The following is a 25,846-nucleotide window of genomic DNA, read 5'->3' as shown; positions in this document are numbered from 1 at the left end:
AACAGCTGGATAGTTTGTGGGTTATTCAAGGGCAGTAGAAAGAGTTGTTTCATTTCAGGTTAGCCTGCAGGGGAAAGTGAAACCTGTGCATGGGGTAAGGTTTACCACTTACATGGTAAACATGCTATTCTAGCACAAGGCAGAATATTTTTCCTTTTACTAAGTGGTTCTGTGGCTTAGTACCGTGATCAGTCCAGACATATCAGTCCACATAGATACTGCAATTTTAGAAAAGACCTCCACCTGATCGTCCTCTTTCAGGGTTGATGCCAAAGTGGCTTTTTAACCATGCTAGCTGCCACCTTCTTTGGTCCAGACTGAATTTTTAAGCAGCTATATGATGGATTGCACTGAAAAATGTGTAAAAACATCCATGGTTCCCAGGGGAATAATTAATTATAACTTTGTCACCAGAAGACTTTTCATCTAGGGCCATCGAGTCAATATTTGAATGTGTCAGATACTTTGGTTAGCGACAAATGACCTGCGCAACTATGAGATGTCCATCAGCCTCATCTGTACTGTGTTTTGTGCTGATTAACGAAGGTTAGCATGCTAACAAGCTGAACGAAAAAGGGTGATCATAACAGTATGCAAACGCTCTACTCTGAAATGGGCCATCATCATGATTAATGAATGGAAACTCAGGATTGAGAATATGGTGAAATCGTGAATTTCTAAACATAGTAAAAAACTAAACATGGGTCAAGCTTCTTTTGTGTATAAATAATGGAAATTTAGAAGCAAACTTTTATAATCCAGAGAAGTGATTTTGTTATTTTGTTCTACATTGTTCAGAGTTCAAGTACAATATGTATAGTCAAGCATTTGCATGTAAAAATAAATAGGACAATTGGTACTTTAAGAGAGGTCGGTCATCAACAAAAGCACACTTTAGTTATTAGAATAAAAACAGACCAAAATAATTTGAAAAGACTTTCAAAGTTTTCATCTTTTTAATGATGTTGACAAATAATAACAGATAAGTACTCCATGTGTAAAATGTTCAATAAATTAAGGTGAATCCAGCAAATGAAAAAGTCAAATGCATTTAAATGATTGATCATGACTTGTCCTGTGCAATGATTTGTCTATAGCTTTATATTGTGTATGCATTTCTTTAACATCATATATATTCTTACAATTTATAAACAAGGTTGAAATAATCTACAAAAAAACCCTACATAACCAATAAATCATTAAAATAATCCCTATTATATAATATCTGATAATATACTTGAGGAGCGTCATATTCTTATTCATAGAGGCCTTAATATAATCTATTTAAAACTTTAATGATTTATATAATTTATTTTTAGATAATAAAATATTGTATACACAAGGCAAGTTTTTTTTAAATCACAGCAGTTCACATTGGTTGCTAAACCCATGTCTCTCATGTATGGCTTTAAAATCAATAATCTGGACGAAAGAACAAGTTTATTTGTTGAGCAATGTTTTCAGTGAGTGAGTTAGTGTGTTTATAACAACAGACATGGTGGCAGAGTGATGTGTCAATGCATTCACACTTTCGTCACCGGGGGATCTTCCCAACGCTGCCTCCGCTGCTTTCAGCAGACGCACGTAGTTCATGACCACCTCACCCACCTTCACCACCACCTCCCGCCGCTCGCTCTCGCCGCTCAGGCCTTCCACCAGTGACATGCAGGCCTGCGTCAGGCAGCAGAGTGTGTGGAAGCTGTGAGTCAGCGTGAGCAGTAACTCCTCCGGGCTGCTGTACTCGACAGCCATCTGACTGCAGGCGCTGCTCAGCACTTTGGCCTGTGTGAGAAGCAGCTCTGAGAACGTATCCGTGTCGGCCTCGCTGACCTCGCGTTTCCCACGTCTGGACGAACGGCCGACGCTGGAACGCAAAACGCCTACCATCACTAAGGCATCCTCACGTGCAAGCGCGAACCCTGTGTGAAGGCTGTATGTTTTTCCCTTCATTGAATTGACGCGAGCCAGCCTCGCTTCAAGGCTCATGTCTTTCATAGCTTTAGAGTCAGCTTTCAAAACTGTGTTGTCCTCGCGATTGAAAGGAAGAGAGCTGACGGAGAACAGAGCATGTGAGGGCTTCTTTTTGTCTTCATCATCACCGTCAGTGTTTTTCTTTCTCCGCAGGAAGCAGCCACTGAACGGCCGCCGGCACCTCCACGTCCCTGTGTCGAGCCTTTGGGCTGTGGTCTCTGAAGACATCTGCCTTTTACCAGAGGAATTAGAGGCGACTGAACCCAGGGACCAGCTCTTGGGCAATGTTTTGGCAGAGAATATCCTCTTTACTTTTGGGGGATCTTGAGACTGGAAATTTGGACCGCCACCCTTCCTTGTAAGTGTGGCTCTTGTCTTCCCTAACAGCGCTTCTAGGCTCCTGGAAGCTGGCATTATGGCGCTCCAGCTCCTCCTGAGCATCTGGTCCCTGTGTGGCTTCCTGAGGCTGCTTGTTTTGGTGTCACATGAGGATCCACTTGTAGGGAAAGCCAGGGCTTGTGGGTCGGGCTCAGGGCTGGCCTGTGTTAGCCCGCTGAGCTCTGTGCTACTTCTTAAAGATGATGGTGACGTGGTTGTGGTGGTGGTACTGCTCTCAATACAGAGAGCTAAAGATGACTCTTCCCCAACCTTCTTCAGCTGTGTGCAAGCTACACTAGGGGTACAAGGAAAACAAAAAGCACTGTTAAGCATCTCCCTTACCGCACACATTCATCTGCAATAAACTATTTTCAAATTTCAGGAAAAGCTTGAAATGGAGATAAGTGAACATTCAAAGGAGAAGACATGTGTGCAACATAAATGTAATGCTAAAATAGATGCTAAACTCGAACAAAATAAAAATCTCTTGCTTAATTTTAGCGTGTTAGCATTGTCATAGGAGTATTTTCACATTCATTTTAAAGCCCTTCTGTACAGCGTCACAGAGCAGCTAGCATAGTTTTTTAGTTAAACATGTTGATGGCTATACAGCACAAATGTCTGTTGAAGGTATTTGTGTGAACTGACCATTTATAAAATATGCCTACACTTATTTGCCTGCTATGAAGGCTTTTAGTATATGTCCTATCATGCAGATAAGAGAGAGCACCCTCCTGTGTAGTTTTACCTGTGGTTTCTTTTATCTTGGGCATTCGGTGACTGCCTTCCCGTGTGATTCCGAAACCCGGCTCTGCACTGGTAGCTGCATGGATCTTCCTCAGCAGGGTGGGGTCTATAGGATGGCCGGCCCTTCCCTGACCTGGGGGCCCGTAAGCTTTTTCCTCACCAGGTGTGTAACCCAGCCCCTTCAGCGAGGACTCTGACAGTAAATGCATATTGTCTGTGGCACAGAGAGGAGAATCCATGGGCGTGACACAGCTGCTACTGCCTGTGCTACAACCAGCGTCTATAGAGGAACACTGGGAGCTCTGCAGGGAATGAACGCCTTCGCTCTGTATGGACGACATGCGCTTGTTCACGTGGTATTCGCGCGAAAAAGCGTGCTGCTGCTCATTGTCCTGTGAAGCGGCTTCTCCTTCTGCAAGAACGGGCCCTTTCGAGGGTGAGTGGACATTTGACTGTTGGCTTATTTCATCTAAGTCTCGTTTCTCTCCCTTTAATGTCAGCCTGTCTGCGTGGGAAGCCTGTGAGTCATTCACACTTTCTGGAGAAAGATTTTCAGCCATTTTGTTTCCGGGCGTTCCCTGCTGCCATTTTTGGTTTCTGTCTTTAAAGTGCGTTCGCCCCAAATCCAGTTGATTCATGTAGTAAGAATCTCTCACAGTGAAAGCGTTGTACTTCCCAACAAGATGAGGGGGCTCCTCTCTAGCCGGGTCGTGAGAGGACATGTGAGCTCTGTCCGAGGATTCGCAGGCATCTCCTTGGACTCTGCTCTCCGCCTCCCTCTGTTTTCCTCTCTGCCTGCTCATTACCGAGCCCATGTGCATCTTAGTGAAGTATTCACTGACTGATTTTATTTCCATTGTCTCTGGCTCCATCTCACCGCCATCTGAGTGAAAAATCTGGGAGGAGGTGCCGGCAGATGACTTCGCCTCCTCATCCTGATGCTCCTGGGGGTTGTAGTGCAAAGCTCCCGCTCCACCAACGTCGGCTGCAGCCGACTCTGTCTTTTCCTCATTCACGGCTGGGTATCCTTCTGCCATGGCCATGTGCATCCTCAGGTGGTTCTCTGAGTGTCTCTGAGCAGTGGCCAGCTCGGAGCTCTCTGTCATCTCGGACGAATTTGTCTCGTTGCCAGAATCTGAGGAGTCAGGGCTAAATGCCCGTGATATTTCTACACCTGTGTATCACAAAAAGACAAACACTTCATTAATGAACTCATCTGACAAATATCACAGATAAAGGAACGAGTCAAAAATAGTTAATGGTGATGACACTGTAATTCAGCATGTAAGTGAGAAAAGGAGTGAATGATATCCTTGCGATAACACAGAAAATAGTATAATAATGAATAAATACTTTAAGATACAATCCAAATACGGCCTTATTTGATGAGGGTCACAGACTTTAAATATTAGCATGCTATCGTGCAGTATGCAATCGAGGAACAAGACATAAAATAACAGAAAATGATTGATACTGAAATGAACACAAATGCTCAAATGAATGAAGAACACAAAGGGAAACATAGAACAAAATGGGCTTTATTGAAAAAAATCAACAGTGACAAATCAAAAGTGAATGGCTGAATGGTGTGATGTTAATGGATGAACGTTACAATAGTGTAAGGAGAACCTGTGCTACTCTCGGACTGAGCCGGGGACTGTTCCTCAGATGCAGCGAGGGCCTCAAGTGCCTGTAAGGTAGACACCACTGCATCGTTCAGAGGCTCCCCGTGGCTCTCTGCTCCGAGGGTGGGCACTGAATCTATGAGAGACACTGGGATATCATTGCGGGCTCCCTGGGCACGACTCCCGGTCCCCTGCTGCTCCTCCTCGTCAGAGCTGTCCCTGAAGCCAGGAGGAGGAGCAGCGATGGCCAGGTTGAGAGAGTGCAGCAGAATGTCATTGTCCTCCTCGTCATTTCCCTCCGGAGGGGGAGGGAGGGAGGTTAAGTCAATGATGTCATCGCTGGACCCCGAGAGCGAGAGCAACATCGGTTTGTCAATGTCACTCATCACCGTGTCCTCCTCACAACTGATGTCGTCCTCGTCCTCTGCGTCATCGGTCGTCTCCGCGTAGCAGATATCGTGCAGCAGCGGCTCCTCGATGCATTCGGTGGGGCCGAAGATTTTGGTGGAGTACTGATACCCGTCTTCTATGGCATCCATCATCTTATAATCCTCCTCGAGACGCCGATACATGTGGCTGTGATTGTCTAGAATCTCTGGACTCTCATCCATCAGTCTCTGGTAGCCCAGGTTTTGGGGGTTAACACTTTCTAAGGGAGGATCTCCAAATATGAAGGAGACCTTTGCACTCCTGCTGGAGTCTTGGGGTTTGGGCCTGGGGACATTGAGGTAAGTTTGGGAGCAGGGATCCTGCAGCACTCGGCTCTCTCTACCGTGTGCCCCGGATGCTGGGCCTGGTGGATCTCTGTTATGTACACTGGTTGGCCTTCAAATCTCCCATGATCCAGGTATTCAGAAGCCTGCTCAGAATAATCTTGGTTGCACCTCTGGTTGTTTCTGTCCTCAAATCCTTTATGCGGGTGTGCTGTATGTACACTCGATGGCTTGGTAGGTCTGCTTTACTCTTGCTGCTTGGCCTGAAAAAGAGGAACCAAAACATAAAAAACAGGTTTATTTAAAAACTAACATTCTGATGTGTCATGTTGACAGCGTTTCACACATACTCGTTTCTGTATTTTTGGCCACATTGAAGATGGAGCGCCGAGAGTCCACCAGTAATCTGTAGTAGCCAGCAGTCAAACAGGCCAGATTCATTGCATCAACAGACTCCATTAAGAGAGTGATGGGCTGTGAAAGAGGCAGATAAGCAAATGACGATGAGCACAAAATAAAGGGGAAAGTGGGAATGTGTTGTCAAGCTCAAAGCCCTAGAAAATATTCACACAACCAGTCAGCACACACTTCTATATTTTGAAAAGAATAGGATTTGTTCACCTTCACGTCCAGAACATGTAGTTCCACTCGGACCCTGTTCTCGTCTTCTGTATACATCTCAATGCGGTTCACATGACTGAAATCGGCCAGAAGAGCCACCAGGTTTGTTTTGGTGTTAATCACATGGCTGATGCCATATTTGGGCCCCACCAGCAATGTCACTTCTGTGTGCTTCTCGCCTTGCTGTGAAAGGGAGGAGAGTATCAGCACATGTATCACTTTCTGCATGCAAATGAACAGCATGTGACACACCGGCTGCATGTGATGTGATAAAATGGCCTCACTCACAATTAGTGTGGATTTAAAAACCCGTCCTCCATAGAGCCTCAAATCGCTGAGATACTTCAGATAATGCACCTTTGCCTGCAAGGCAGTCAGCTGGAATGGGGAAGGAAAGAAGAAATATAGGATGAGATTAAAGCTGAAATGGGTTGAACCTTAAAAAAACTGTGCAAAAATATCAGTTCATGCAACAACGCAGCACTACTTTTTTGAAACAGAACCTTCCATCAGATGGTAGTAAAGAGTCTTTCCAAAGACAGATGGGGAGACTTTCAGATAACGAGGGAGGAATAGAGAAGAAGGGAAGAGGAAGCACTCTACCTTTTTACCAGGCGGCACCAGGTTCTGGTTGGTTTTGAGGATGTGGGTGAGGGCTTTTTTGATGTTCTTCTCTTTCATGCTCGACAGCACTGCAGGAGGCAGGAACAATGCCAGACCCCACTCTTTCCTGCACACGCATAATTCATAAAATGTAGAGAAATTCACTCAATCACTATGTCAAATAGTCAAGTCATTATTCTTGACTGCTGATCGATTTACTTCCTCTGGGGTGGTGCATTGATTATCTGACAGGTGACAATCAGAGTCATTACCTAACCAGCAGTGATGCATCATCTGGCATTACAGAAGGATGGTGACGGTGAGATCACTGTTTTGTTGTAAGAAAGCATTCTAGACTTGGTACGCAAACAACAAATAGTTACATGTTGCAGTGTGAAATCCAATCTACTTACTCAATGTACTTGAGGGAAACTTTCTGGGACTGCTTGGCATTGATGGTTAGAATATACATTTGCAGTGCAGCTAGATGGAGGGCCGTGTCGTATTTCAGCTCTGACCCAAATCTCTCCAATACCACATCATTACAGCTCTGGAGGAGGCGGAGAAGGAGAGGACAGGAGGAGGTTACACTTCAATTACCTTCATTATCATGAAATGCAAGAAGACAAAACACCTACAGCACCCACGTGTGAGCTAAGGCAACACTCAATTCTCCACTAAATTCGATGCGTCAGAGTAGCATACCGTGAGTCCTTAAACACGCCACCATAAAATGCACTGTACGTGCTATCCACATATGTTGATAGTCACCTGAACATAGAGGTACTCAAATGCTACCGCGTCTCTCCTGAGCAGGTCCACGGGATCCTTCGGGACAAAAGTGATGCGAAAAAAGCATTTCATCTTGTGCGACCCTGGCCTCTGTGTCACCTATGGCACAAAGATAAAGATGGTCCTGTGAGGCAACTAAAATCATGTAGTCTGTCAGGATTAATATACCGTTTGACAGGGATTCATGGAGTGGTGTAACAGTTTTGGAAATAAGCTTGTTTGCTTTCTTGTCAAACATTAGATGATAAGATTGAAAGCTCTCTCATGGCAGGAGTCAGGAAATGTTTAGCTCAGCTATGCTTAGTTTAAAGAATAGAAACAGATGGAAACAGAGAGGCTAACTCTGTCCAAAAGGTTAAAAAAAAATCACATACCAGATAATAAACAATGCTTTCACCTCTTTTGTTGGATCCATTCAAATGTCAAAATGAGAAGTACTGGTGTTCATGAGGAAAGATTGTATAGAGTATTCAGCTTCTCTGACAGAAGCATGATTTAGCATATTTCCCAAAATGTCAAACAATTCCTTTTAACATTTTCAAGTATAGGCAGTCAGACTGAGAGAAGTCTGCAGGCTTGCTCCTGTTTTTCTACACCCTGAATACGCAAACACCTGACTGCATACTAAAGTCGAGGGTGCTTGTCTATTATTTAACTGCGTCTCTCCTGTTAAGCAGCACCCGAGAGAGCTGTCTCACCTGAGTTAGCATCTCCTGCTCATGCAGGAGCATGAGTTTGCTGGCAGACCCTTCGGCTCTATGCTCCAGCATCAGAGAGAAGTGCTCGATGCTCCTAATGGAAAGTTTCTCTTGCAGGGTCAGGATGACATCCTTTCACACACACAAAGTCATCGTTAATACAATATATGAAGCGTGCAGATGCAGCAGCCAAAACCATAATTTATTTCACCGCTGAGCAAAAACAATCGAGCATCAAAAAAGATGGAAAAGCAAATTGCTGATCAAGTTCTCCAGACTGCTGCACAGTTAATAGGGTTCAAAAGTTATTTTGTTTCAACCGTAATTTCCATTCCGATACAGTTCTGAAGGCCACAGTGAAGAGAGGAGATCACACTTTATATTGTGCAGAGCAACTCCGAATAACATTCAACATTTAGATGAAGCAGCAATAAGATTATGCAACTGCATTTCACAGTAAAGCGAGGTCCCTTTCGGCACCTACCTTAATGGATGTGCTGCTATCAAACTTAAACGATTTAGTCTGCCCGTTCTCCAGGTACACCTTCAGAACATTTGGCATAAAGAGAAGGGAGTTGTCCTTCACCGTTTCCTAAAGATAGAAAAAGAATCATTTGATCAAACAAATCTCTTTTTACTTTAGTGAAAGTGCATGAGAGGAGAATTTTGTTATTCAGAGCTCCCTGTCTGAAAGTGATTGCATATTCAAGAACTAAATTGTTAATTAATTTGAAGGATTATCAGAAAATGAAAACTTGCTTTCTTGCTGTAATGAGAGAGTTGATGCTTGAATGCTAATAATGAAGCTAGAAACAGGAGCCCATCCAAGAAATAGTCAGTGTTTTACCACAAGGTGTCCTTTTAACACATATTTTTTATAGATTAAAGACATCATATATAAAATGCTAGTGAGCTATAGAAGGTGCTGCTAGGCAGATTACTGCTCTTCAAATTGTAACTTCATATCAACAGATACACGAGTTTGGGTCTGAGAAAAGCGCTATAGAAATGCAATTTATCATTATATTATTATGATATAAGCCTACTGCATAAGAGTGGTGTCGATCTTCTCATCCAAACATGTATATTTTCAAATGTGCACTCATTTTGTAGTGAGAGTAGTACTTGTAACACACTAACGCATTGTTGTTACTCTCTAAGAAACGTCTGCATTGGGTCGGACAAATCTGACAAATCAGGCTCTGGGAAAGTGCCTTCCTATTTCTGACAATCATTACCACTATTTTGTTCCACTGCTGAGGAGCAGGTGCCTTTCTCATGTGGGTCTGCATTTTACCATAAGTGATTTCTGATATTTTCACTCTGCTTTCTGCCCGCTTTTACAGTGAAAGTCTGCCTGTGTCGCCTCCTGTTCAGATCCTCGATGTGTACAGAACGAATCATGTCCAGTGTGACTTACGGGGACCTGGCCATTGATGATGACCTCCTCAGCGAAGCGGACTTTAACCGGATTAGTCTTTAACTTGGCCTTTTTGGCTGCGCTGATGAATGCCGATTTGGGTGACTTTTGAAGGGGAAGAAGAAAAACACAGATTGAAAGGACGATTAGTTCCTTTTAAGAGATGAGTCATTTACTTTTTCAGCTCCACACAATTCAAGGACATGTTGGAACATGACAACATCCCATGTCTCCACTCTGATGCTGATGCAATTAGGAAGGCTGTGTGTAGGACATAAGAGGGAGGATCCCCTCGCTGCCTGCTGGTGTGTCATTGAGGCTGCAAAGAAACGGCTGATAAACAGATGCAATTACAGGGTGTATTATAAGAGCTCCTCTGAGATCGTGGAATACTACAGCCATGTATTTTTTGCAAATCAAATCCTTTTCAGGTTGTTAAGTGGCTGTTACTCGATGACTCCACACTCATCATGATAAGCCTCCGAAACACACACATTCAGAATGCAGGGATGAATGTAGATATTACAGTATCAATTTAAGGGGAAATGTTTGACATTATAAAAACACATTATTATTGTTACAGTAAACAGGGAAATAAAAGATGGCACCCCTCTAGAAACACCATATATTTCTGTGAGCACTCGTACATGATTTGGGCTATTTTTTGAGGTTATTCAAGCATAATGCACATTCCCACTGACTTATTATGTGCAGAATAAATAAAGGTCAACTATATGCTCCTGGCCCTGTGTACACAACCATCTGGTGCCTCATGACTGGGGTAAATGTGAAAGAGGCAGGTTCAGCCGAGGTCTTGCAAGGATCTGACGCTACAACATGAGAAGACTTTGAAAAACACTGGACTCCTTTTGGTAAGTGGGACTGTAACACGCAGCCTTAGTGGTGCCACCACAAACATAAGGCATGATTAATGGATTGCATTTATTGGTTCAACAAAATAATCCGCTTTAAACGCAAAAACAGCTTATTGGAATCTACTCCATTTCATTCAGAGGAAGGAGAAACTTACTGGGTACGGCTGAATAACGCTCAACAATATGGACTCCTTGCAGCTCCTGCAAGACACACAAAATAGAGAATACATTCGATAAAGATTCAAAGAAAAACAAATGTGAGGAAATCTGGAAATAATTCAGTTTTTGTTACTGTCATTTTTTGGACATCATGGCGGATGGTATCACAGGGAACACTGTGTCCCAGTGATGGTCCTGCAGCACTGTCCTGCATTCACAGTTTTACTGCAGAGAGCGAGTCCATTCAAGGCCACAGGAGCTGTGAAGGAGTGGCCACTTGGGCACTTCTCCCTGTACTAATGTTCTGTTTACAGACTGCTGCACAGGTCGTGCGAGGACCAGACACTCACAGCTAGCCACTCAGCTGTGTCAGTGATATTAATTTAATGAGCCGTACGAACAAACTTCGACACCAGCTAAACCCTCAATCATGGTGAAATGAGCAGGTGCTTCATGATGTGCCATATCTGTCCAGCTGAAATATTTGGTTTAATTGCTTTAAAAATAGTCTTATAGAAAGTCTGTGGCAAAATGTCTATCAAGGGTAAACTGTGAAAACTATAAAGAAGTGAACGACAGTGCCTAAATAAAGTATTTACCTGCCTTGTAAGTTTTTAAGTTTGAATGTTTTTAATCATTGAGTCATATAGGATATTTAATCTGACTTTTCAACACAAAAAAAATATTGTATCTATCCCTGAGCTAAATGACTGCACCATTACTGATTTAGCTGTGTCCTTACAGGGATAAATACTAATGCAAACATGTATTTTATAAGTAATTAATCAAGATCACTTTCTAGATATACAGTATATTACTTTTCCATTAGTGTATACACTTTGATGTATTGTTGTAAGACAATAACACAGAAAAACTTCCAAGAAGAGTGACTCATTTTGATATGTACTATACAGTATAATCATCAACAGGTGAATTGACATCTCACCTCAGAGTGTGGTCATACCTGACAAGGTCAATAACCCTCTCCCTGGGTGCTGAGCTGACCGGCTCATCGTTAATCATGATGATCTCGTCTCCTGGGATCAGCCTGCCTTCTGATGGACCCCCTGCCAACACACACCACACAACAGTTAAGTGGTACAAAGTGCACAGTCATGCCATCTCTGTTTGTTTCCTGTCTTGTGGCTTAGGGCTCTAATGAATGCTTATTCATCGAGTGCTGTTAAAATCAATGAATCATCCATGTGAACTACAGAGTCTTTGTGGGTTTTTTTTTAGAAGGATTTCATCTGCTGTGGGGATTGTGTTGATATTAGCCATGGATAGGATGAGTCATTGCTGTACTAGAGTTGATTGTCGGGGTTCTTTACCTGGGGTGACTGAGCGGACCACCACAGGTTTCTCACTGCCTGCCACAAATCCAAAGCCAAGCACTGGGTCTCGTCTCATCTCCACCTTCCGGGGCGCTGGCGGCACAAACCGGTCCCCGTCCAGACGGACCTCATCCAGGGAGTAGCTCTGGGAGAGGTGGCTACGGACGGAAAGCAAAGGATATATCCTTCTTTACTCATCACTACGGGTTGTAAACTTTGTAAAGCACTGCTTTTGTATGCAGTGTTGTTAAGCCAATGTAAGTATATGAAAGAAAAGTATTACACTATAAGAATTCCAAAATGCCATTGATAATATTTCAGTAATCTACTTATATTACCACTATCCTTTTTGCTGCTGTAACACCCAAGACGTCCTCGCTGCAGGAATTCAAATGGATGATCTTCCTGTTTTCTGTATTTAAATGAATTTGGACATCACTAAAGCGATACATTTCATTTGGGATATTGATGATAATAAGTAAACATGTTTGGGATTTACAAGGAACAACTGGATTTGGGTATTAAGTATCGGTATCCTTATTTCTGCAAAAAGGCTGACTGTAGTGATAAGTTGATCAATCAATTGACAGAAATGGACTCATGGTCAAAGTAAAATCATATGTAAAACCTCCAATCATTTTCTGATAAAAGCTTTTTTTACAGCGAAGATTTACATGCCTTAATGACATATTGTTGCTAAGTGGTTTGGGACTGTTATTTGGACAAACTAAGGACGCACCGGTCTGACTGTATCAGTTTCACTACCGATGCCCGGGTTCTTAATTAATCAACTACATGCCTGGCTGTGTGGAAGAGACTATGATCCTTCTTTCTTATATAAGGCAACATCAGGTTTAGCTATCCCAGAAAATAATGGGCAAATGAATCGCTTACGAAAATAAAATTGAGTTGCAGGTCTTATTTAAAATGTGATTGCTGAACTAATATAACCACTTAAGAGAATTAACTAGTAAGAAACTATTAAACCTCAGAGAAAGCTGTTAAAAATGCAATATTACTGCCTATTGTACAGAAAATGATTTGTAACCTGTCTCTGCATCCCCACATTTTTGAAGACAGAAAGTATATTTTTTGGGAAATAAGAAACTAGACCAATGCTGCAGAAATAGAACATGTGGGCGATGGTAATCAGCTCCAATGTTTGTGTTCTCACATTGCAGATATCCACTGTGTATTTTACTAAGGAGCAGTCAGAGTTTTCGTTTTCTCTGTAGTACTCACGATGTAATGTGTTGGCTATCGCTTTGCCACCATTATAAAGATGCAGGTATGATGTGGAGTGTCATGATGTTGAAACCTCATGACTGCCTGATTATGATTTTGGATGAGAATCCTGCCAATCTTCCTTTGTGTACCCTGGTCTATGCATTTTTATTTGCCCCTTGCAATCCAGTTATTCTCTCCTCGAGCCCTAAAGCAGAAACTGTTCGTAGCTTTCACGTATTCTGCGCTCATAGTTTTTACAGTGTTTCTTCACTTTCCCTGGCTGCAGAAGAAGCAGCAGCAGCCGCTCCGTATGGTGCCAACAATGTCGGTTAATTAAAGCCGTGGGAAGACAGTGTGTAATTCACAGTTATTCTTGACACATGTACTGTTCACCACTAAATACTAACAATTAATCTTTCAAAGCACAAAGACACAGAAAGATCTGTCAATCGCAATCCTGACTGCACCGAAAAACATGTTCAGCAAGATGTTCAAAGCTAAGTGACTATCAACTGAAATATTAGAGGAAGATTCAACAATTATCTCCAAGAGCTATAAATGATAAATACATGTGAATGTGTGATCTGTTATTAGAAGTAAAAATGCAGCTAAAGATAACACAAAAAGACAGGAAGCGGAAGGAATGCTGACACAAGGTTTTACAACTTCTGTTTGCTTGTGGAAATATCAGTCCTGAACTATAAGTGAACCCGATCTGTGATGCTCTTTTACCTTTAAGTCTTAGAGAGCTATGTTTTCAAATGAAATAGACTTTCAATGTAAAAGAAAAACCTCAACCTTTATATAACCATTATCCAAAAGAAAAAAATATCAAAACAAAATAAGACAAATAGTACAAACAGTTTGTTAACATTGACTTTAATAGCCAATTCTATGAAAAGGCAGCAGTTATTATTTGAAGGGGAGTTAAGAGGTCAAACAGCACATAGCAACAGTGGGAAACAGACTTTAAATGCGTGTCAAACAGTCAAATAATTATCTTAAATAAAGAATTGTCTTTATATTGAAGCTGAACACGATCCTGATGTTTGATGAGCTGAACAGCAATAATCTATAGAAGATTAAACAACATGATTTGCCATCTACTGGCTGGAGATACACATATTTTGAGAGCTGCAATTCAGTTTATTTCAAGAGCCTTCTTCAAGGTTTCTTAAATTTAAGATATATTGCAAGTGCTTTCTCGTCACAACGACTACATTTACATATCTTGATCTACAAGGAAAAAGCGGAAAAAATAACTACACTAAGGGTTGTTTATAACTTAAAAGTACCCAACACATATTCACAGTAAAGCTATGTACCAAATGTGTCCATGTGTTCTAAAAGATTCCAGCAGACATTGTGTTCTCTGCCGACACATGTTCTAGTTTTTATAATTAAACAATTGCCTCAAAAGTAATGCTACTCATTAAATATAAACGATAATACATGGAAGCTAATTCAATATGAACTGCATCAGTATTATGCAAAGGCTACATTACATGTATTTGCAATTAAGATATAATCCTCTTTGATTCAATTCAAATTACACAGCCTGAAGTCATCCATTGGTGGGTTTCTAACACATCTGCATTAAGGTGTGATTAAAAGATAAAAGCATCTCTTCTCTTTCATGCACACACATGTTGTTGAGGGTGTCTTTTGGTAGATGAGTTCGGCTTTATACTGTTTATACAGACTCTTTCTGACAAACCTTTCTTAATAACCAAATTATATTTAAAAAATAAAGTGATACAAAATTCAAAACAACAAACAAATAAAAAAACAAACAGATTAATCCCACATGTTTAAAAAATGGGAGTAAATTGACATAATTAGGAAACCTGTTACATAATTGTTACTCCCATTGTACTGTACAAGTATTTAAAGAGCTTTTAGAAGTTAAAGGCAAAACACATAAACCTTGTAGTTGTATTCTTTAAAATGTTTTAATCCGTTAATCTATAATTACGCAAAATGAAGGACGTTTGACCCATTCATTTACTCTATCATCACAATAAATCGCAAAATATTCACATTTTCTCACCGGTTTGACCGATTTAAATACATGTACAGTATTCCTCACTGAAAATGAGGGATTACATTACATGTTACTTGTTTATCCAAAGCGACTTACATACACTCAATACTGTGGACAATCCCCACAGGAGCAATTTGGGGGGAAGTGTCTTGCCCAAAGACACAACGACATGCTGACTGCCGTGGGGATTGAACTTGTGTTCCCCTGATCCAAAGATCAACGCACTATCCCACTGAGCCACAGTCTCAGTTTAAAATGTATTACAGAGCATCTTCCCGAAAGTATTCACAGTACAGAGAAACTATTAAGTATATAAAAAGCAAGGCCTATTAATAAAACAGAGCAACAAAAAGTTAAACGCCAAAGCCGTTTAAAAAGCAATTTTGAAGATCTATTTGAAAATGAACGGACTAATTGGTCAAATTAACACCGAAGCCTCTGGTTTCATGGCAGTTTGCTACAGCTGGATGGTAAAGGCAGACGAGAAAAGCAGCGGCTGTGCAAAGCCTGCAGCACCCACCAAGACTAAAAAGGTGGAGCTAATTGAAAATAATGAGCTGAGTGGGTCGGCCATGAGGTCATCGAAGGAGAAAACCCTCATTCTGGTTTCTCAAAATAAAGAGAATGTGTCAAATAAGTGTTGCAGCTTTTTAATGTATTTATGTATTTTAATGGGTTCAATATAACAATAGGTCCTGAAATAGGTCATTTCTTCTGGCATGAAAGCGGCAGGCGATGTTTTGTATTTGTGAACAGAACAGCATAAGGGAATTACCATTTAGATGTAAAGATTCAAAAAACAGCTAAATAATCACAAATGTAATAATTTCCCCATATTTCTGAATTTGACCCGCCTATATGATATTTCTCTCAAACCATGAAAGGGATCCCGAGGCTTTACAGAAAGTATTGTTGTTGAGTAGGCACATATTCCTGACACACCCCCATCAGTGTTTACACACCCTACTGGTGGTAGCATTACCAGCATTTCTAAGTCTTTCAGTTAAATATCTGATAAACATAAACATTTCAGGGGCACACCAAAGCCACCACAGAGGTGACACCTTAGAAAGTGTAAATCTTCTCCCTTCATTTCTTGAAAAAGCATAGCACATAGTTGATTCTAATGCCTAATAAAATAACACATTTATCCTCAGCCTTTTGCCAGTCATTACACAACAAGTCATAACAATAATTACATCACAGTGAACTCAATCACTTGAATTCTGAAGGTGCTCATTAGACGCATTACCTGGATTTATGTGTCGGTTTGATGTCTGAAATTACAAAATCAACAGATTGTGCACAAATCAAAACCATACGGACCTGTGCATTCAGGAAGAGTGCTGTCTCCTCCCCTGCACTGCCACCTGCTAAACATGGCTGCATTCCCATTGTGCAGACAGCCATGCATCTAATGGTCCCTAATCATACTCATTAGCTGCTACCGTTGCTCACCAACCCTCCACACAACCCACAGAAGCTGCACTTTGAGCTATACAGTTAACAAGATAAACTAAAAGGAGTGGCAAGAAAATGCTGGCTGATGGCGAAGAAATACTGTTTTTACTCTTGTTTTCTTTAAGCATGTCGTGGACAAAGTGGAGTTAGCTCATTACCAAAAGCAATATCCAAACTCGTGTGCTAAAAGGCTGTTTTGACACGGCTCACAACTTGTTGTTGCCGAGGCGGTTATATTTGTCCTGCCGGGAACACAACCTTGTTTTTTCTTTGTCTTAAATTATGCAATCATAGCCAGTTTGTATTGGCATATTTTTTGTTGTTGTGTCACTCCTCCTTTAGAGGGTCTGTGAATTGTCTAAACCTCCCAAGAGGAAATTGTCATTAAAATGTGGCCTATTCATGTCAATTTAAGTACTGACGGAACCACTGTTAATTTTACTTTGGCGTCTTTGTGTAACTTTGAAAAGAAATTGCCATCCTGCCATCTCAAGCTGAGTCTAGACAAAGAACAATACTCGGTTAACTCTGTCATATTCCCAATTATATTTATCTACTCGTTTTAACAATCCTCCAGACTATTGTCACAGCTGTCTCTAAATTCTATTACAGCTACGTTAAATACCCCGTGTCACAGAGTAAATATTAAACAGCTACTGCTTTATTCATGTGCTCTTGTCACGCAGATCAGACATGTGTTCCACCGAGAAAAACAACAATTTATTACCAACACCCTGGAGCCTTGACAAACCCTGATGACTACAGACAGTCACAGAAAGGGACATTTGATAATTCATGAGTCTGCCTCAAATTTAGAAAGCTGCAGCTAGAACAGCCTCCATGATATGCCCCTCTGCAGCCAGCACTTTCACTGCTCCTTACTTCTTATATAACTCCTCTGACATCACGCTTCTCGTGCTATAACCCGAGTGTGACAAGTGCTCACCTCCTATTCCGAATAGCATGCAAATACACAGATTGTTTTCTAGGACACAAAAACTACTGTGCAATGATAATCAATTATAACAATTTAATGAATGTTAAATGGGCAGAAGTAACAGTTTGTGAAAAAGGGAGCGAATCAAAAACAGTCAGAATCTGGTATCTAGTTTGAATGCATTTAACACATCTGAGGCTATATCTCTGCCTTATCAACACAAGTAATGAAACAAGCAAAAACTAATGAATTACATTTTAAAATGTGCACACAAACATTAAAAAAACAGTGCAGTTTCTTTTTACCTGCCTGTACAGATATCCAGAAGTGCCAATTAGGAAGGATCAATTACGCTGATGCCACTGTAGCCCAGCATCCTCTGGGGAACGCTCAGACTCTCAGATCAAAACAAGTCCCTGCACAGGTGAATTTCCTCCTCAGCGGCAGAGTACACGCACACAAACACACACTCTCAAAAGCCCTCTTCTGCATTTGGGAGACTGCATGAGGAGTGTTGTGGGTGTGTGAGAGAGAGCGAGAGTGGGCAGGGGCAGAGTGTGCGCAGCAGTGGAGGGAACAGAGAATCAGTAGTCTGAACGCACAGATGGAGACAGTGTGGAGGCAGTGACGTTGCCCGGAGAATAATCACAGGTTGGCAAAGCGTAAGAAACATCTGGGACAAAGAACGCCCCCACACTGTTTCTTTAAACACAGGGCACTTACTTGATGTAGAAGTCACGCCCCTCTCTATTGGTGCCCATGTCCCATCCATTGGGGGGTCCCTGTGAAGAACTCCAGGTCCCTGAAGGGGGCGGCCAGCCTGAGGATTTGGTCTTGTGGCTACGGAAGAAGAAAAAGATTAGAAATTAAGCATAAATTCATATCATAATGTGCTATTTCATTATAACCCTTGCATAACACAATGTCAAGCTCCAGGCTTGAATGATAGAGTCAGTTTTTATCTGAAATCATTTTAAAATAATAACTTTCATAGAGTTTTTTCAATTATAATAGAAATAAATGAGGGCTGACGTGATGCGTTTCGACCCAAGTGAAAAGAGATGATTCCAGCGTGATAAACAATGTTCCATAGCCGCAGTTCACTCAGTGAATACAAATCTAATTAATTACGTAAGCTAGACACACAGGCATAGTTGTCATGCCTCACTCTTGTGCTTTGAGAGGCATGAAATTGCTTATATTTCTAGATGTCAGCACATTATTTATAAAAGGAATTACCTTCATTTGCTCAAGGCCAAGACAATTTGATAAAGTTTATGCAAAGAAGAGAACCAGCTAACCACCATTCACAAAATAATGAATTGAAGTCTATGAAATCCTGCCCGGATCTAAACGGATAAGATACTGAGATTCTACCAGAATAACACAATACCTTGTAGCCGTTACTCTGTGCTACAAGTTGGCAGGTTGCAGGTATTCAGCAGAACTGGAATTGGTTCAAATGTGTTTTTGTCTGCACCCCTTCCGTGTCTTCCCTTTATCTCTGTCTTTGTGTCTGCACACTGGTGATGCTATGAAAGCAGTGGCAGTAAGTTATGTCACTTCAAAGGCTTGTCTGCCGTGTAACAGGGCTCTTGCATTCATTATTCAAAGCTCCTCTTTCTTCCCCTCTAAATGTTTCCCCAGTTACTGTACCGATGATAATAAAGTGTGTGCAGGGTGCCTGTATCTGCATGAGAGTGTGTGTGTGTTTGTGTGGGAGTGCCCGCCAACACGTCTGTTTGTGTGGGTGCACGTGCCCACTTCATGAGGTATGAATTAAACATTGCCAATTCATCAAAAAAACATATACGCTGAGAAAAAAAGTACAACATATTCTAAAGCTATTCAGTGCAAAAGTTGGGCACTTAAAATTGTATTTTTGGGGTTATTCTAACAAAATCAACACACCTAAGTGCAACTGGATGCATTAAATATTAACTAATTCATAAAAGGGCCTGTGCTGAAAATGCTGTTTTTGAGTGCATTAGATTTAAGGTTGGGCTCTGAATCCAGAAAGCAATCTTTCTTCCTTGGGTGATAATAGCGTTTCCACACGGATATGGATTTATTTGACCTGCAGTAAATTAGCTGGGAGCAGGCCTCGATGGTGTATATTTAGAACACATTTCCTGCAGCACGAACAATGTGTGTGGACAAACTAGATGCTGTGTGACACTTTTGGAGCCATGTTCACCTCATTGATGAGTCCTACTTATCCCATCCATTTCAGCCTCCGGGATAAAGCAGCCACGTTAACACGAGCAGCGTTCGATGTCACAAATTTACACATTTAGGTTAAGAGATGTAATGTATGAAAGGTCAAAGATTTGCAGCATGAGAATATTGTTCTTTTATGAGGGTATTTCTGAAGGATTACACCTTTGGCAATGACATTTTCAAAGGTCTACTACGTAATAAAGCATAATGTACTTACAGTTTCAGACGCTGTGCCTTTAAAATATGTATCTGAACTTAAAATGGTACGCCAAAATCCATTTTTGTCCCTCAGCCACAAGTTTGTATTAACGACACAGTCATAAATACTGTGATCTTTGATTTCTTTCGTCTACAGGCGGGAGGTGCATTATGCCATGGAGGCGCAGCACTCCAGCTTACAGAGAGGCTGAAAAGGTTCACCAACTGGTGGACAGTGAAACTGATCTTCCTCGGCTATAGCATAAATAAATGATGGCTGCAGAGTCACATCGGACTAAGTAATTGAGCGCCAAGTGGGCAAGCCATGCTGCACAATTCATGAACAGTTACCCAAGAGTCAAAGGGAGGACAATTGCAACAAGAGGTTGTGAACAAATGTCATTTATTTTAGAACAAATTGCACAAAAACTGCAAAAATAAAGAGTGACTTTTTCTTGTTTTAATTGTGCAAAGTTAACATCCCAGAAGCAACCAAAGCATAATCTTTAACAGTCAATAACAACAAGAGGAAAAGGAAAAATGACTCACAGTTCATAATAATCAATAGGGTGCATTGCAAACACATGGAGGTCTAAGCCTTAGTTACCACAGCAACTAGCATCAAGGATGTACCATCGAAGGCGACATTTGTCAAATGCTTCATCTTGATCATCTATCTTAATATCTTCGTTAAGATGAATGTGGCAAGAGTGTGTTATTCATGAATCACTATACTTCTGAAGATTTGACTTTAATTGTACTGCCTGAGAGGTGGGGGAAAGATCCCTTTTCAGTGCTTCATAAAAATTGCATGAACAATGTGATCCTTGCTTTATCACAGTCATTCACTTTCCTTTTCATTACTCTAAATACAAGTCAGTCACCTTACCGAGGACTGAAGTGGTGTGTTATGAAGGTTGAAATCCTGTTAATGTAGGGAGTAACTATGCATTATAGACAAGTCACCGCTTAGGAGAGCACATTCCAACACAGACCCTCAAATTAGTTAAATTATTTACATGGATGATCTCCATGAGGCTATGGGAAACCACACTCTATTGCCACATGCCGGCCATTAAACACACTGCGTATAAGGATGTGTACATTTTCATCCATATTCAGATTTTTCTCTGAGTAGAGTTTGTGTCAAAGTCCCCCATTTGCAACATGGTTACTGACATGAACGTTCTCATTGGCAAAGGGCAAATCTCTGTATTTACTTATTGGTTCTTAGAGCTTTCCCAGAATGCACTTGGGGGAGTCACTACTCCGGAGGAGGGCCCACATTAATATCAATATTACTTAGCTACATCACCATTACTTAAACAGCACATACTTCTCTTACAGTGCAGCCAGTTTAGAGTGTGATTGAAGATAGGGATCATGTCTAATAAGACCGTGTGTATTATACATTCACAACAGTTGCAGCTTTATAAATCCACACACAGGTAAACACTATATGCAACCACACCTTCTCAAATGCATTACCAGTAGTTTTAAAGGATTTAAACTTAAACTAATAGATAGAATAATTAACTCCTTTAAACATTTCTGGATTTATTTGGATCAGGATTCTATGACTGTTGTAATGACTGTTTATGATTATCACTGAAAACATACCCTACTGTTTTTAGAAATCCTAAATAATATTTTTGGTCTCCTTTTGTGGCAGCGAGGGAAGAAGCATATTCAGGAGGCTGTGACGCTGCTTCTCAGTGCTAAACAGAGACCTTTATGCAGAGACAGACTGCTAATGTGATTCTGTTTGGATATGAAATCTGTGAAGAGACAGCAGATGAGATGACCATCTCCTGGGAGGAGGATGGGGGGAGCAGAGCAGAGAAGTGGTTCAGACAGAGAGGAACCGCTCTGATTAAAGGCATTGTTCGACTTCTTTCCTTTTCAGACTACCTCCATACTGTTGAGGAGACAAACGCACTGCCTTTTGTATCAGGAACATCAGCTCTCTGCTTCACTCTCATCCTGTGATGAATACGGCAATCGAACATGGTCCAATCTGCCATTTCAAATTGGCGGTTGGTGTAATCAAAAATATTGCTGACAAGAGCACCACTAAGTTGCTTGCTACCATTCTTACCCATTTCTGTGATTTTGAACTTATTGTTTTTGTTTACTTTTTTTGTTTTTGACATCAGAGAATCAAATGTTCTTTTTTTTATATTTTCCTTATTTGCACGAAACCACTTTCACAACCACATCAGATCACATGAGTGAATTACTTACACAGACTTGAGAACATGAGTGTATATCCCCCCCATTAAACCCACTGAATATTGCATTTTGTGTTTGTCTTTGGAAGAACTGATATTGTTGCCATGGGCAACTGCACTATCCTGAGCAGCTCTCTGGTGCCTCCATATAGAAAAAGGTTTTTGGTTAGTTAATCTCCTCTGGGCGGGAATAAAACAGCATCTGGGAAACAGGCTACACGCTATGATCCTCGATCCTCCTGCTATTTGAGTAAGACCTCACAACCCTCCTGAATACCTGTTAAACGGCAAACACTATCATCTTATTAAACAGCTATACTTGAAACCCGGATTCACAACACAGCCTGCTGCAGCACCTATGCTTGCAGAATTGTATGTGCATGGTTGCACAAGCACAACACATTTCTCATTTGAATGAAGCAAAGACATCTGTCATTATATTTCATTTATACCCTGCATTTTCCCAAAGCCTCCTTTCTTTCACAGTGCATTATGTAAAACGTCAACCAAATATAGTGATGAATTCAGCCTGTGGGCACTGAACTACACGTGGATTCACCTTATTGTGCTACTCACTGCTTTTATGCTAAAAGCTTTAAAGGACAGAACTAAATAAGTGGTTGCCTGGGACCTCGTCCACCAGCCAGCTGGCTCCCATCTCTGACCCAAAGCCATTTCTGATATACTCTTCCCTGAGAGCTTCTAACGTGAACAGCTAACAATGACATATCTGTTGCTCTTTGTGTACTCTGATGAACATTTAGGCTAATCAATTTGAGTCCAGACCCGTGACTTCCTGTTCAAAAAGTTTGCAGTCAAAACATGTCGAAGAGTAGACAGCAGAATAGATTTTTTAAGAAAAAAACCGCCATGAGTGAAGTCATGCAAACCGAGTAAATTATGTTTCACTGATGTTCCATATAATTAATCTTGATGGCATCCAGAAAAAAAAAACATACAGCATATCTTTTGCATAACCTCAAGAACTCCATCATCGCACAATAGAAAATAGTCCGTCCATGCATTGCGTAAATGCAAAGCAATTGCTCACACGCACAAATGTCAACACCCATATTGAGTTAGGAAGTCACTGTGATTGAGTTGTAATTGTCCATAGATGCGCATTGTTAAGGCTGATAATCTCCACAGTACTGTTGCGAAAAAATCATTTAAAAGCAGCACAGGATATATCAAAAGTGTAACAACACTGCCTATGAGCTATGCCGCTGAAAGGCTTCAACTTTCTCTGTGACGCATTTCATACAATAATCTGTACTTGTAGTTGATGTTCATGGTGTTTAATTATACACAAAACAAACAATATCCAAGTCCGGACCACACAGTTAACTGAAAGTGTTGGACCAATTCACCCTCTCCTCTTTGTCATACACAAAACAGGCATCCAACAGGTGACCTATATAGTAATAAAACACACCCATGTGAAAATTGCCGGAAGGGACAACCAATAAGAATTAAGTGTGGTGTAAAGGGAAATTAAGATAATATAAATGATAAGCAATGGAAAAACAAGCATTTTGGTTCCTACAACACTTTAGGTTAAGTTGAATTAAGCCAAACCAAATAAAGCAGTTTATGAAAAACTTTCGTTAAATGCTGCCGACTTTGTTTTGAAAAGACTAGGGGTGAAATCTAGCAAACACTCCATTAACAAAAGAACATCAACCATGTGCAAATGTTAGATGAAACACGAACAAGAATGAAGAAAAATGTAAGAAAGAACATGCCTTTGTTTCTGAGGCAGTCACGTCTGGGGGCGTTGTAAGGCAGCAGTAGGAGAGAACGATGAAAATGTTCCCTTACTGGTACATCTCTAAATACATACAGTGGGTTTCTCTGTAGCCTTAGCAAAATAGAGTCATGCTGATCTAAATTCTTGCTGGCAGCTGAGAGAGAGAAAACAAAACAAAAAACGCCAGTGTAGCAGTGGTAACTCATAATCAGGGATGGCATTGTGTGGCATTATTAGCAGTGACAGGATGCAGTGACCATGGTGGTCCACTGGAAGCAGCATCAGAAATGCTGCCATGGAGGGATACTAACTGGAAAACAACGGCCCTTTAATCTGAAGGAAAATCCCTCCTATCTGCCTGCTTTCCTCTAGGAATGTTAAAGAAAGGAAACTGGAATTTGCATTGATCGCAGAAAAAAACATTTCAAGCATTATTATCCCTCCTCGCTTATTGTTTGTCTTTTAAACTAATGAGAAAAAATACCAGTGCAGTCTGTTGATGACTCATAAGTGAAATGCACTGAGCGAGCATTCTTGTGACACAAACAGTATCTGATTTAGTAATTCCCATTTATAATCAGCTGTTCCCCCACCAGTGTTTCCGATGGAGCCAAATCCCTGAGGAGGATTAGTGTCCACTGGGGCAGATCAACTCAATCTAGCAGACCCATGGGTGCATAAGGTGAGGTGTCATCCTGACAGTGAATACATCCCTCCTGATTGTTAGTTTAATGTTCACATTCCAAATATTTTCCATCACTTTCATGTTAAAACAAACATTTAAATTTCCCAAATGAAGAGTTACAATAACAGTCTAAACCTTGATGTGGTCGGTTTGTTCCCTCCAGTGTATTGTCTTCATTGTACAACAGCAAGCCTTTAACCACTATAAGTCATCTCTCAGTAATCATCCTCCTGCTCTGGGCACTGGAATTTAAACTTGACCAATCAAATGACCATGCATATGTATGATTTTAATGACCAATAACCGATAACAGTAAATTGTAAACCAAAAAAGGTTGAAAATGACTTATAACTCAACATGAATTGATGACCATTATCTTTGGCCCTTTAACTGAAGTAATTTAAAATGGAAACAACCTCAGATCTTCCTCGTAGTGTTTTAGAACATGTAAGGTTTGATGAAACCACGTAAAGCAACAAACCATGACTGTTCTCCGCAGTACAAGACATTTATGAACTTATATACACATAAAATAGCCGCATCATCCTCTGCATCCACCCCACTCCTGTCGACTTCACTCCATCATACATGACTGCACAACTTGCTCTCTTGAGCAATCAATAACTCAGCATATTTAATCATCTCGTTCCACATGTGATTCTTGTGTCCTATCTAATTCAAGCCCATACATAGACACACAACACCACCTGGTAGAGATCGAACAGGCATACACAGAAGCATTCATCGGACTCACCCTGGCAGCTTTGGCATCTTCACAAAGCTGAACACATCCATGTGCGCTGCAGACTGCAGTCAAAGCTACAAATTAACCATGTACTTCACTCCGGCTCCATTGTCCCACACTGTCTTTGGCAGTGAGGAATAAATAATTCAGGAAAAAAAAGTGGAGCTTCCACAAGTCAGGTGGAGAGATTAGTCCTGTTGTCTGGGCTTCTGCATGGCTGAGTGATTGCTGTGTCCTCGCCTCAGCAGCGCAAATCCACAGCTCATGCAAAAGGATCTGGCAGAGCAGCTTCCCCCGGTTACATCCTTCAAAGCATGCCTGTGTTAGCTGCGTTAAGCCACCTTCATTTAATTTCCATCGCGTTGGAATGATGTGCGGGAGCCACACAGTAACAACAGCTTTGGAGAGAGGC

The 25,846-nt window shown here is 41.1% G+C and overlaps 1 protein-coding gene and 1 long non-coding RNA gene across 3 annotated transcripts in view; one reads left to right on the top strand and one right to left on the bottom strand.

Moving 5' to 3' along the window:
* LOC134867074 (uncharacterized) overlaps positions 1-11,212 on the top strand; it is a 22,333-nt gene extending 11,121 nt beyond the window's left edge. For both annotated transcript variants that reach the window (XR_010166115.1, XR_010166114.1), the window contains 2 exons: positions 2,125-2,329; positions 9,495-11,212. This is a non-coding gene — a long non-coding RNA (uncharacterized LOC134867074). The remainder of the gene's footprint in view (positions 1-2,124; positions 2,330-9,494) is intronic.
* frmpd4 (FERM and PDZ domain containing 4) lies at positions 986-25,846 on the bottom strand. Its single transcript, XM_063887359.1, is given in 19 exon segments — positions 986-2,639; positions 3,098-4,270; positions 4,726-5,469; positions 5,472-5,640; positions 5,642-5,697; positions 5,785-5,908; positions 6,056-6,238; positions 6,344-6,433; positions 6,659-6,785; positions 7,072-7,208; positions 7,430-7,549; positions 8,149-8,280; positions 8,633-8,740; positions 9,569-9,673; positions 10,599-10,644; positions 11,567-11,669; positions 11,934-12,094; positions 18,329-18,445; positions 25,444-25,846. Coding segments are annotated over 19 exon segments (4,935 nt in total). The 5' UTR covers positions 25,485-25,846; the 3' UTR covers positions 986-1,440.

This window comes from Eleginops maclovinus, chromosome 7 (assembly GCF_036324505.1).
Source record: "Eleginops maclovinus isolate JMC-PN-2008 ecotype Puerto Natales chromosome 7, JC_Emac_rtc_rv5, whole genome shotgun sequence".
Taxonomy (NCBI): Eukaryota; Metazoa; Chordata; class Actinopteri; order Perciformes; family Eleginopidae; genus Eleginops; species Eleginops maclovinus.
This window is presented reverse-complemented; position numbering and strand designations above follow the sequence as displayed.